General features: G+C 31.6%; 1 protein-coding gene across 3 annotated transcripts in view; it reads right to left on the bottom strand.

Annotated features, from left to right (window-relative positions):
- Positions 1 to 3,900: 3,900 nt before the first annotated feature.
- Positions 3,901 to 15,156, bottom strand: part of LOC143237811 (condensin-2 complex subunit G2-like) — a 97,665-nt gene continuing 86,409 nt past the window's right edge. For 2 of the 3 annotated variants that reach the window (XM_076477428.1, XM_076477429.1), the window contains exons 25-28: positions 9,923 to 10,017; positions 5,474 to 5,580; positions 4,327 to 4,456; positions 3,901 to 4,162 (exon numbers count right to left, since the gene is read on the bottom strand). In XM_076477428.1, the coding sequence (XP_076333543.1) occupies positions 4,099 to 4,162; positions 4,327 to 4,456; positions 5,474 to 5,580; positions 9,923 to 10,017 (396 nt within the window). In that variant the 3' untranslated portion in view covers positions 3,901 to 4,098. Of the gene's footprint in view, positions 4,163 to 4,326; positions 4,457 to 5,438; positions 5,581 to 9,922; positions 10,018 to 15,156 lie in introns of all 3 variants that reach the window. The other variant, XR_013020279.1, reaches the window with a different exon arrangement.

Raw genomic sequence — 15,156 nt, 5'->3', positions numbered from 1 at the left:
ATATATTATATGGCATGGTCTCTTCCCTATCAGAACTTAATTCGTTCAATTCAGAAACTGATTTGGAAACAACAAAAACAAACAAAACTGAAGCGTGACACTATACAGAGACGCCACTTCTACTAGCAACACCAAGACAAAACTACATCTAAAAGTTAGATATTACACACATCTGATGTGCTTTCATTACATACAATATTTAGGTTTTAGAAAGCATCGCTGTACATACAATATTTATTTTAGAAAGCATCGCTATAGTTTACTATAAACTGTTTCTTCAATTGTTTATCAGAGTCAGTAACTCATTATAAGTAATTAGGGCTATACATGGCCACCCAAACGATGCCGCCTGAGGGTTAATTAACTATTATGTAATATAAAAATTTTACCAACACCTGTCTATTACATAATTTGCAAAGGATGTCACTATCTGAGGGTAACATTATTGTTATGTAATAGGAACAAGAAAATACAACTGTCTCGGTGGAAGATGACATCATAGTTCTGCGGAGTGGCAATAGCGGATGCTACTATCTCAGGGTAAGAGTTACATCATAGTTTGATATCAGAGTTCATTATCAAGAGTGCATCCCAAATGATAAAAACTCTATAACCCGAGCACTTCCGAAAGGTGGGTCTTTCTTCCCAGTTTGCCGCTGAAGAAGATTGTTTATTTGTAATTAAACGCAAAGCTAAACAATAGGCTATATGTGCTCTGTCCACCACAGGCATCGAGGAAACCCAGTTTCTAGCGCCCTGAAGAAGAAAGATTCGCCCTTTGAAATAGCTTTGATTACAAGGTTTTTATCAATTTGTATCAAAACTTCTTGAATCTACGTGCATTTCTGACAGTATGAATATATGTGGATGATGTTCCCAAGTTCTATAAGCGGACGGTGTTGCTAAGGGTCTATAATTGTATGGTTTTATTAGGCGTATTTGGATTTCATACTAAGGCAGTTTTTCTATTGGCAGATAGTGTTACTATAGTTCCGCAGGACTGCATATAGATTTCAACTTGTCTCAACTTATGTTTATAGTTTTTATATGCAGGGTGTTCGAAAAGTCACTGAGCACTTGTATATTTATTAACAGAGAAAGCTGCACAGTGACTTTCCGAACACCCTGTATATATATTTAATTTTATTACATCTGTTACAAAGATGGACAATGTTATTAACATTCTATAGGCGGATAGTGGATAGTAGACAGTATTAATAGGCAGATAGTTCAATATAATGATACGATCACTAAAATATTTCAACATATCTGAACATGTGATTATATCATTAATGACCAGATATAATTATACGTCCTGAAAAGTTAGAAGTAAAATAATTATTTTAACAAGATAATTATTATAATGTTTTTATAAGTCTGTTTTATCACACATACTATCTTAATTTAATCATTATGTGAACAAAGTAAATATTACAGCAAAGTCAATAATTTACTTTAGGAGGTGTGATCAAAAAGTTCTAAGACTTTACTTTTATTCTGAAGAATAATGTACACACATTAGTATTATATGCTATCCCCTTCGAAGTAATCCCTTCTAGCTGACACACACTTGTTCTAATGTTACTGCCATTTTCGGAAACAATGCTGGAATTCTTCAATTGTTATGCGACTAAGTTCTGTTTTCACATTATTATGGACAGTTGGAATGCCATAAAATCTCACACGGGGCAAGATTGAGAGAATACGGGGTGTGTGGTATCACAGGAATGTTAGATTGAGAGAATACGGGGTGTGTGGTATCACAGGAATGTTTTTCTCTGCCAAACATTCTCGAACAGACACAGCAGGGTGTGAAGGTGTCATGATGAAGACGCACGCAGCAGGGTGTGAAGGTGTCATGATGAAGACGCACGCAGCAGCGTGTGAAGGTTGTCATGATGAAGACGCACGCAGAGTTTTTCAGTTAAAATCATCTGATATGATCTAGATTAAATGTCCGGTTCATCAGTGATTTCGAGAATAGTTAATCGATCACTGATTTTTTTTCTTTCACCTTAGCAACTGTTTCATCAGTGGACGATGTCGACGGTCGCCCAGAACGTGGGTTATCTTTGACCAATTCACGGCCATGTTGGAAGTGTTTTATCCATTGATAAAAAACAGACTTACTTAAGCAGTCATCACCAAAGGCAGTTTGAGGATTTCTATTTCTCCTTTACCCTTTTTCACACAAAACGTGATGCAAACACGTTGTTCTTCTTTTCTGTCCAATTTTATTGTAACAGAGACAAGAGATACGTCGGTCTTTGAACACGTTTTTCATAACATGGATATAAGGTCTGGAGAAATGGCTGGTCCGTAGGGTAGATCACTATTTGTACTTTGTACACACCTCAACGAAGCTCACTACCTCTGTACCTGTAACAGAAGTCTTAGAATTTTTTGATCAGACTTCGTACATACTTTTAGAATTATCTGTCTTTAAAGGTTTTATCATACTTGATGTTTAGTTTTTATATATGTTAAATAAGACAATTAGTATAGCTAATTGTGTTTTAAGTACTGATTCAGTACACACTTAAAGTACTAATTAGTTTTCACTGAAGGCCCGGCATGGCCAGGTGGTTAAGGCACTCGACTCTTAATCTCAGGGTCGCACCAAACATGCAAACCCTTTCAGCCGTGGAGGCGTTATAATGTTACGGTCAATCTCGCTATTCGTTCATAAAAGAGTAGCCCAAGAATTGGCGGTAGGTGGTGATGACTAGCTGCCTTCCCTCTAATCTACCACTGCTAAATTAGGGACGGCTAGCGCAGATAGCCCCCGAGTAGCTTGGCGCGAAATTCAAAAAACAAAAAAACAGTTTTCACTTCTGTATCTAACTTGATGTTTTATAATTTCCATAATTAATATATTATATAACATATACTCACTCTGAAAAGGTCGTTTATTTAAAGTTTAACTAACATACAATAACTTATGTTTACCCTTACAAGTTGATTTCACTAAATTTAGGTTTAATGAATCTATGTAAATATTAGGTTGTCCAGAAATGTTTTTAAACTGCGAAGTTTGGAAAAGAATAAACCAGTGTTGTAAAACAACAAAAGTAAGCACCATTTACTTCAACACACTTCTGCCAACGTGTAACGATGCTGTTTATGACCCTGCTGTAGAAATCAGAACTTCTATGGTCAATGAACTCCCTGAAAGTTTCTTCTACAGCTGCCTGGTTTTGAAAGTGTTTATTGTTCAAAAAGTTGTCAAAGAGCTTGAAAAAAATGAAAATCTGTAGGGAAATAAGGTGCTGTTTCAACTCTACTCAGAGTAAGTTTTGCAACCCCCAAGGCTGCTGGTCAACAAGAACTTTCATATGATTTTCCTCTACGACTTCAAACCTGCACGAAAAGCTACGAAACTACACAGAACATCAACCGGGCATGGATCTGCTAACAAAACATGTTACTGAGTTGCTGTACTTGTGTGAGTTATTAAGTTTCACCATTCTGTAGGCAACAGGTGTTCCTTCCAAACATCTGTTAAACGGTACTGTCTTTTAATTATAACTGTTTACCATAAAGCGTATGTAGTATCTGAAGAAATTTTCCATGGTTACTACTTCTTAAATCTAACAAATGAATTAATTCCTGTTTTTTGTGGTGTTTCCTGAACTCATGATTAAATGCAAGATTTTTCATATATCAAAGGTTATAGGGTTAACTCACTAGTTTAATGAATATTTAATATATAATGCAATGATAACTTTCTGATTAATACTCCATTAAAGAAAAACCAAAAAAGAAGTCCTTTGTTACTCTCTTTCTACAAAAGCTGAGCTGTCACTGAACCAAAAAATTTATGAAACATTACTTTCAAATCAAATGGACTAATGGATTAAAGTATATTTTTTCAGAAATAAAGAAAACACTAAAAACGCAAGAAACATTAAATATATTTATTTACAATTATGGTTAATGTTCAGGTTATATTTACAATTAAGCAACAGAATAGGGAAAAAAAAGGTTACTTAGCTTCAATAAATGTTTAGTATGCAACTACAAGTTTATTTGCTACACATATAGCAGAACATTATGTATTCTTCAGTAGAAGAAAGGTTCAGGTTTAGAATACATTTATCAAAGTATCCGTAGCTTTTCTTTAACAATCTTCAAAATGTCCATAGCTGACTGGGTATAGCTTCTGGAAAAAAACAGTAAAACTGATTATACATATATAAGAAGGAAAATTTACAATATAGTTCACTATTTTATCACACGAAGTCCAAAATATGTATTTTTAACTTAATATGTACATGTTCAAATGTGCACTATAAGTTTTTATAAAAATATAAAAGGAAACCTTACCTGTCAAGAGAAGTTGTGATACTTTCATTTGGATCTCCTGATTTCACAGTTATTCCTATTCTTTGGACCAAAGCTTCTGCTTCGTGAATAGCAGTTTTTAACTCAGGCATTAAAGATGTTATCAATAATGCTAAATATAAACAAAATGACACATTTTACTAATACATACCCAAAATCTATAACATTGTTATAAACCTAAAAAGAAACCATTTACTTTGAAAAGAACAATTGCAATTTTTACTTTTAATGCTAAAATCAAAACTTCTTTCTAAGCACTGAATAATTCTAGAACACTTCTAGCACAAACATATTTTATGATTCACCTTTAACTTTAAGAAATGATAATCCTATAATCATTTTGGAATAAAATAAATTATCAGTTGAATTCACAAAGTTTCTTAGGGTGTTTGCCACCTACTGACTACAGAGAAAGCAGCCAGTCAGCAGCACCATAATACCCACCATACAACTGGGTTAAGGGGTTGACTATAACACACTCAAAGCTTAAAGTATGAGAAATATTTTGTGGTAATGCACAGATTTAAACTTAGCTAACCAATCATCAAATCCAGAGCTCTACCAAATGGCCAACCTGTGGCCAAAATAGATTAATGATTTTACACTGCAACTATCCATATAGATTTAACAAAATGACCCTGTTAAGTAATGTTATTAAGCTAGATGAACTAAAAAAGCTTTTGGGTTAATTTTATAGTTAAAAAATGATTAAATTATACTGTATTTTATATTTTGTTTTGATTTCATTATTAAAATAACAAATTGCTACAACAACAAAGCAATTTATTGAAGAGTAAAAAAATCAAAACTCTTTTAGTCTTCCAACAGCAAACACAATTAAAGAATATGGAATTGAAGAATTTATTTAAGAACATTATATGAGCTTCAACACAGTATTGAGTGAGTACAGTTTGTTTACAAAGTGTCTGAGAAAGCAAAATTGAACACAATCAGCATCAGTACTAACAGGCAAACATAACAACTTTGATATTTATCAGTTTTGTGTGAAATTACCACAAAAAATGTTTTTAAAACTTAATATCAAACCACTAAATCTTACATATACAATATACAGTGCTTTACTGTTTACTCACAGTCAACAATATACAGTGCTTTACTGTTTACTCACAGTCATCAACAGCTAATATATGGAGAAGATGAACAGTTGCAAGGCAACCTGCCATTCCCAGAATGGCATCTGACTGTAAGCAATCTGTTAGTGCTTTTAGGAAAAGCCTGAAACAAATTTAGTAAAAATGTTAATATACACTGATAACAGTTAGATTTATAAAACAGTAAAAAGCAAATTCTTTATGTTCACACACAGTTGAGTTTCAGCTACTGATATATTTCAATGTATTTTATTTCTGTATATTTACCATTTTTAAATAAAAGATATTTTACACTTCACACAGAAGTTTCTTAATCATATTTGATAATTCACTGAGGATTAACCATGGATGTTACAAAACTGATAAAATGAAATTTATGAAGGACTACAATTTATTTTATTATGAAACAATTACATTTCATTTGTTTATGTGCATATACATAATTTCAAGTATTTACTGGATAAAGAAATATTTTGATATAGTAAAAATCCATGTTTCCTTAAACCTTTTGTGATGGGTTCAGTATAATATACACAAGTAGTTATACTATAACTTTTGATGCAGTATGTGTACTTTCACAAAATATGGTAGACTTTTAATAAGACTGCAAGTTTCTGTACACAAAAATCCATATTTCTTTTAGTAAAGTATTTCTGAAAAACATTTATTTGTGAAAATAGTGTTTCATTACTAGTCCAAGTGCAAGGCAATTTTCATGTTATTATTAAAACCTATTCTTCATCCCAAAAATCTCAAATATTTGTGTATTTTCTAAAACCTCCTATATAGATTAACATTTGTTTCAATAAAACTTCATATTTTGTCTGTTATTTTCTCTACTCTACATGGGGGCCATCTATTTTATTGGCCTTTTAATCACCATAAAAAATTAGGAAATATAAATTTTGCTTTTTTCTTTCTAGATTGACTACAAATAACATGAAAATACAAATGTTTAGTATAAATAGCCTATATCTAATAACATTATATATTTATTATTTTTAGTATATTGACTTCCAGTTGCCTAGCTAAGATCAGAGAACTTTCACTAATGTGGCACACATGCATTCATGTTACCATATCCAATAATATAAAACTGACCTTTAGTCTTAACAAAGTCTTGACTGTGCTTTATTATACTGGTATTTGGTAAAATACAGTCATATTTCACTTATAATACATTATATATAGATTATTACTATTTATAAATAACTTCTTAAACTTCTTTTTCTTAAAACATAAAATAATAAATAAATTAATACACTGAACAACTATATGTTCTAGTTATGACAGACTTTGTACTCTTTGCTTGTTTGCCATAGGTTGCTAAGCGTTTTTAAATTTCACACATGCAATATGTGAAATTAAATAACTATTTTTTTAGGTTTTATGTATATATTTGAATAGCAGAATTCTTTAGTATTGTTATAGTTATTTATGATGCTTTGGCTATTTCAAATATATATATATATATACAAAACACCCAAAAAAAATTCATTTGATATGCTTCATTTGCAAAATTTGAAAGGCTTACCAGCCTATGGTAAACACCATAACTTGAAGATAACTGTTTGCTATATCGTTTGTTTACTGTGCTATGTTTTAAGAAAAATTAATTTAAGAACTTATTTCTAAATAATCTATATACATATATAATGTATAATAACTGAAATGTGACTGATATTATAATATATAACTTATCAAGCTCAGCAACTAACCTGTAATTTGTCTAAAATTTCAAGCAGACTAAAGACACAACCTAAATGTTTGATATTTTGGTTCGAAAAAATGCAATGGCTTCAAATCACTTTAAAATGTCCAAACAAGTGACTAGGGGACATTTTGAACTTAAGATTTATTATTTACATATCATACGTTGAAGCCAGTATATATAAGGGTCCATTTCCAAAATTGGAAAGAGGTGAGTGGGGCCACTGTGTTTAATTCAGTACATAAGACATTTCTCAACCAATAGAAAAGATATGAGATTCTTATTTTATATCTTAGCTTGTCAATATCACTAATTTGAGTTCCTAATTCATCTTAAACTACAAACGTATTATTTCAACATCATAAACATTTAATCTGATCCACTGCTGCATTCACCATACCAAATTACACACTAAAATTTATACTTAGGTGCATTCTTTTAATATTTATTTTTAAATTAAGAAATTAACTAATATATAATACTAAAATTTGAGTTATATTATACAATTTGATACCAAACTTACTGACATAAATTCATGAAAAATAGTAGTTCAATAACATTTTCAATGCAAAACAACAAATAAGATGACATGGCATTTGACCAGTCGCAATAGGGTTAATGTACTATATCTAAAATTCAAAACCATTTCTTGCATGACTGAATGTACACATATATACACTCTTGTGTAAAAAGATTTAGATTTACTCCTCATACAAATTTCATACACTGTGCCACATCAAAATTTAAAGCCTTTCAAAGGCCTTTCCAAGATTAGATTATCAAATTCCAAGGGCTCAACACACCTCATGTTAATAATTATAATTTTATATACTTTGTTCAAAAATACTAGAAGTATTGAATATCTATATACATATAAAAACAATATTCTTTTTGTAATACTCCTTTGCAAGTAATACTCTACTTTCTATTGGTAACTTTCAGATTGGCTCAATGTTTTGTCTCAAGTTCAAATTCCAGTTGAGTTGTTTATAGCAAGATATTACAAATGTTAGTAAAAAACAGAACAATATAACAGTTTATTTTAGTGATTTGAATTATTTGTTACCATCTGATTACAAAGACTGCATGTTACAATGGTTACAGCGCTCAACTACCACATGGAAGTATTGTGTTCAAATCCCAGAGTAATTGGAATTTTATGTTGATTCTTACAATCATTACATTTTTCTTTTAATATATATTTTTATCATACCTGCAATAAATTCTTTGAATACTCAGAAAAAAATTAATGCATTTATAGGTTAAATCAGGGATAATATTACATAATAAACACCAATGGCTGCACTTGTCAAAAACAACTTAAATATCTTTTGAACCCAACAAATGGCACTACATTGATGTTTATCACCTTTGGTAACAGATTTTTCTAAAATTTAGTCAAAACATTTCATAAGCACCTTCATGGTTACATTTGTCCTTCATTATCAAATTCTTTGTCTTTACCACCAAAATTAATAAACTGTAGGATCAAACATTTAACTTTGTAGAAATATTTCTTGCAAAACCAGTTGTTTTTTTATGGTTCAGTATATGAGGTTCATTACAAAGCAGATTTGAATATATCCAACATAATATAAAATTTACACAAGCTAAAATTCTAATCAAGGACACTTACAGGAGATCACCAAATACACTTGAAAGACAATGATTTTGTGAAATACTGAAAAAATAATAATTCTTTGTGCAGAAAAATTGTTATGATAACTGATTTTTAGAAAACATGCTCACAAAACATTTATTTAGATTTAATTTTCAGATGAAAAATTAATCAACACATACCATCATATAAGAGCATTCAGTTAACATAAAATATTGAGCAATTAAAAAAATTAAAACACATTATGCAATATGATAGTATACAAATATAAAATATAAACAACCACCATTGTATTTCAAACAGAAGTTTCAAACTCTGTTAAAACACATGGAAGTGCTATGACACACTTGTTACAACTTTAAAATTTCTCCTTCCATCATCTATTGAAGTACAGCTTTGTAGTTGAAACTGAAAGTGTACAGCTAGTTAATACACAGAAATACACTCATGTACACACACACACACACACACACTTTAGTAACAATATCATTAATACACATAGTCTATTTGCTCCTGCAATTTTTGTGTTCCAAATATAGAAACCTAAATAATGAATGACATTTCATAAAATAAAAAAATATTCAAAATAAAGCTCATTCTGTTAAAATATCACTCAAGACTCAACACTGATGTCAACTACAACTATTCTGTTTATAAAAATGTAGGATAGCAGGAGACATGAGAGAGTTTTTACTGTTATTATCAAGTATTATATTAAGTGGTCTTCAAACAACTGAAATGACTGAAGTCAGATATCTGCTAGTTTGACTAATGATAGTAATGAACATTGTGATGTTTTCAGAGACAACCACTATTTATGCCTACAACCTGCAAGGAGAGAATCCAAAATTGTGGTGTAATGAGTCTTTTGATTCACTATTAACAATTACAAATCACAGTGAAACAGAAAACTGTCCTCTACGTCAGTGCATGCATGTTTCATTAATACCTGTCCAAACATGCAATGGCCTACAAAACTCTTTGTTCACACAGACACACACACAGGTGAACAAATGATAAATATATATATCACATTAAACAGATACCAAAACACACAATCAGAAGGTTGGTAGAAATAGCTATCCTTTAAAAACATAACTGCAATAAATAATAATCTACAAAAAAATAAGTTTTTACCTAAATGAAATGGACTTGGCCACAATAACAGACAATAGTACTCCACTTAAAGAAGGAAGCTCCTCAACCTTTGAACACATCTCAAAGCCTTGGTGCTATAAGGAAAGCAAAAACAGTAACTGTTATACTAAAATGTTTTAATATAAAACTACACATCAGATATTTCCATACTAGGCCATTCAAAATCCATTAAATCATAATACACTTAATGCTATATAATACTTTTATAGATTTTACTTCATTTAAAAATAGGAAGAAAATCACCAGGTAACTGTTTTTAATAAACTGATGTTTTGAGAAAAGTTTAAATCATTAATTATAGTTACTTAGAAAGTGCTAGTAATTTCCAAAAGGTAGTTTTTGTGAAATAATGCAAATAAAAAAAATGTCTCGAGTCTGTGAACCTAAGGTTTTTTGTACACAGTTCTAGACTAGAAATTTGAAACCTATCAACTAAAAGTAGAAAAATAAAGGTGATGCACACTCTATCAGGTGTAAAACAGGTAATATTAAAGGAAGTATAACAACATGAAATAAAATTTCACAAGTACAAAAAAAAAATGTGAATAAAAATTTAAGAACTCCACTTTAGTGTATATGTACATGATAGTAATAATGTTTCTAGTTTTAAATACCACTTAAAACTGATTATTTTGGAAAATATGTGCTGATAAGCCAATTTATTAAAACTCCCACTTAATATCAGATTGTGTACTACCTTTCACAAGGATAATAACCTGGAGAGAAAGTGGGATAATCTCTACATCATAAGATTTTAAGAACCTGTTAAGTAACAATTCTCTATAGTTAATTCACTAATCTCAACAGATAAGTGTATCTTTTTGGTTTATGCCAAAACTGGTCTATCAAAGTGCACTCTAATTTTTGTTCTGGCGCAGGAGAATGAATAAAGTTGCTTTAATGGTCTTCAAGTAAATTTTTAAAAAGGTAGGCATGATGGACTGTTGTATTATTATCGTCTTGAGGAAGCAATTAACAAATTTCATGGAAATGCAGAATTGTGGGTTAGACACAACTAAGAACAGTTCAATTACATTCTGAATATTATTCTGTCTTCTCAAAAAATAAAGACTCAATCCAGGGTCATACATTTATCAAAGCAAATAGTATGTAGGCTTTTCCTATGCTTAAAACTAAAGAAAAATTTTAAATATCTAAAACTAACATTACAACAGTGCCACATCTTTGGTTGATCCTGAATTACCCATTTCAGATTCACCAATACTATAATTAGACAGTAAAAAACAAGATAGATAATAGACAATAGAAATAACATAATAAAAAAGATATTGCTAAATTAATGCAAGTATGTACCTTGTTATTTGCTCCTTTCATTTTAAGCTTTGTTTAGTATTAAACAATAATTACAACAATATCATTCACTCTTTCAATTAACAGTACCAGGTCAATGGAATACATAAATTTACCATTTTAAGTGATAACAAACAACTAATTTATGTAATGGATACTAAGAAATGAGAAAGCTTTAAACAATTAACTTATGTAATGGATACTCAGAGATGAGAAAGCTTTTTAATTCCAGGCAAAATCACTTACTGAATTTCCCAACATTTCTATTCATACTTTTTCATAATATCTTGTAACATAATGAAAGCTTTAAAATTATACAGTAAACTAAAACCAGAAAAACTGTTTTAAATTAAGATAATGTTTAGTTACAAAAACTTTTGATCACATGAAATTTAATATTTACTATCACTGTAGGCTTATACATTTTACATAAAAGACAATAACAAAAAAACTAGAATTTTAGGAATGAAAGCTAGAATGATAATACACACACAAATAAACAATATACTGCTAGTGTACATTTGTAATAACATTCAGGGAGTAACTGATGAAAAAACTGAAACCCTTCAAAAATGATGTGAAATGACACAAGAAAATTCAGCAAATATCCTGCCAATGGATTTAGAGGAACATCACATCCACTGAGGTTAAGTGATACTACTGAATACGTGAGTGAATGTGTGTGTATATACATTCACACACAAAAAAATATCGAAAACAATTACAGAAATGTGTAGATGACAAACATACAAAAGTCACAAACAAGCGACTGCAACTATGTGGTCAATAAATCATTTCATTTGTATTGTAACTCAAAAATACACAATATGAAAGCAAATTACTCAGACTGCACTAGTATTTTGTATTTGCTTTAAACATAGTGTATTATACCTGTTGTTTTTTATCACTAAGCATAGTAGTGCTCATTCAATATGCTACTCAATGATACTTATAAATAACAGCTAAAACTGAGTTATAGCCTTATTTGAGCATCTAATTGCCATTCTTAAATGTTTCAAACATTGTTAAAAAAGGTTGCTAAATACTTTAGCCAGAATGTTCATCTTTTTTTTCTTTTCTTTTTTTTAATTATTATTCTTCCATGCTAGTCAAAACAAGAGGGAAGTTTTTGCAATGGTTTTAGTATGACAGAAAATCATTTTAAGAGCACTTGGGAACAAACTATTGATATGCATAGTAGTGCTTAGTACTTAGGAATGAACTAAGAAAATAATGGTAACTGCATTCAACCTCTTACTCTATGATGCTTAGAAATAGCTGCTAGAGTTGATCTGCAGTTTCATTTGAGCACCTATTCATCACTACTGAGTGCTTCACAACTAGTATAACAGTAAAATTGTTCTGTTCTTCTACCAAACATACTTTTGTAGGGAGATAATAAACAGGAAAATTACTACTTAGCTCAGTTTATAAGCATATACTTATATATATTTCCATGTTTCATAACTAAGTTCCATTTCTAGATAATTAGGTAGCTATTTCACGTTTATTGGCACAAAGCTACTAGGTTATCTGTGCCAAACAAGATGTAGTATACTATAATGTTATACGGAAATTAGGTAAAAATACATAAAATAAGTAAAATTAAGACCCACCAGGAAGACTGAAGCATTAAGTTCAAACTTGCTGTCAGTCACCTGAAGTTGGCCTTTCCAGTCCTGGGGTCAGGTCAAAATAAAAATTAAAATGTGTTAAAGAAATCATGCTAAAACAGTATATAGTCCAATAAAAACCTTAAATTAAGTTGAAAAGACCAATGACTCTTAAAATGTAAAAACATGAGTGATGTGGGCAGTATCACCTATGACATTGGATAATGTCAAGGGCAAAACCTACCTGAAAAATATGTTTAAAATGGCATCGTCATTCTTGGTTTTAACGATGACATGATAATAAAATATGTATGATTGTGACCTGAGTATCACACAGACCACACATAATATGACCAATGCATAGCCTAGCCAAAACAACTTCCTCCCTTCGATCTTTTAATAATAATAATAAAAAAAGCCAAAGAGATAAAGAAGGCTTGATTTGAAAAAGCTTATTATTTCGTTGTTCACTCCAGGTCGACTGCCAACTGGTGTACAGTCGGGTTTTGATAACTGGACTATAGTCCATGTATGGAACAAGTACGGTATTGATAGAGCCAAAGCAGATGAACTTTGCCGCTCTGTCAGCTAGCTCATTCCTACGAATACCAACGTGACCTGATATCCAAAAAAACTGGACAGAGATAAATGATAGAGAGATGAGTCAGTTTGTTTTGGATATTGATAAGAATAGGGTGGTAACTATAATGGAATGATTTCAGGGCCAATAGACAGGTGAGTGAATCAGTATAGATCGTACAATTCGTATATTGCATAATTTCAATATGATTCAGGGCAAGAGAAATGGCACACAATTCGGCAGTAAGTACAGAAACTGTAGAGGGGATTCTGTGTGCTACAACCAAACTGTAACAAACCATGATAGAGCCTACAGAGTCACTTGATTTTGAACCACCTGTATATATGGGAATGGATAGATCATTTGAGAGATGATCAGCAAATAAAGAGTGATATTTCCAATCAGGAGTATCTGCCTTCCTCAGATGACTCAAGGATAGGTCACATTTGGGGACAGTAATTAGCCATGGTGGAAGAGGCCAAACTGTGGATAGTGCTATGCTATCCAAAGATAAATCCAATTTTTCTGATTGTTTCCGGATATGAAGGCTAAAAGGAACAATGGACAATGACAGATTTTCTATTATAAAAAAGTGTGACTAACTGAGGATGAAAAACACAACCCCAAGCAGGATGCTGTGGTAAAGGTTGAAGTTTGGAAGCATACTTAAGAGACAGTTGCAAACAGCAAATATACAGAGGGGGTTCATAGGACTCAACCTACAAACTTTGGACTGGAGAAGTACAAAAGGCACCAGTGCAAAGCTGAAGCCCCTTATGGTGGATACGATCCAAAATTTTCAGTGCTGAAGGTCTGGCAGAACTATAAACCACAGACCCATAGTCAAGTTTGGATCAGATAAGGGCACAATAAATTTTAAGCATGGAGTATTGATCCGCTCCCCAAAAGGTGAAAGAGAGAACACGGAGGATGTTCAGTGCTCTTATACATTCGACACGAAGTTGCTTGATACGTGAAATAAAAGTTTAATCTACAGTCAAATATAAGACCTAAGAACTTTGCCTCTGGGATGACAGGAAGTACAACATCATCAATATGAAGTTCTGGATCTGAATGAATACCCCATTGGTGGCAGAAATGTACACAAACAGTTTTAGAGAGAGAAGGTTCAAAACCATTTGCTGTGGTCCACTTAAGTATATGATTGATTGTTGTTTGGAGCTGATGCTCAATAAACCTCATGTATGATGACTGACATGAGATGTGACAGGTGAAAGTCATCAACAAAAAAACCATTTGCAACTGTAGGGGGTAGCTGTTCACTGATGGCATTAATCTCTATAATGAAAGTGTGACACTCAGAACACAGCCCTGAGGGACTTCAAGTTCCTGTGGGAAAAAATGGGAAAGTGTTGAGCCCATACAAATCTGGAATTGGCAATTCATTAAAAAACGTTTAATAAAAAGTGGCAAATTGCTATGCAATCCGTACGAGTGAAGGTCTCGCTAGATGCCATATCTCCATGTTGTATCATAAACTTTCTCTAAGGAAAAAAAATAGAAACAAGATGTTGTCACTTCAAAAAGGCTTCTCTGATTGATGTTTCAAGGCAAATTAAGTGGTCTATCATCAAGCGTTGTCTTCGGAACCCACACTGAGTGGGTGAGAAGGTTGTTTGATTCAAGGAACCAAATAAGATGAGCATTAATCATCTTCTCTAACATCTTACTGAGACAACTTGTCAAAG

Source organism: Tachypleus tridentatus, chromosome 13 (genome assembly GCF_004210375.1).
Source record: "Tachypleus tridentatus isolate NWPU-2018 chromosome 13, ASM421037v1, whole genome shotgun sequence".
NCBI lineage: Eukaryota > Metazoa > Arthropoda > Merostomata > Xiphosura > Limulidae > Tachypleus > Tachypleus tridentatus.
This window is presented reverse-complemented; position numbering and strand designations above follow the sequence as displayed.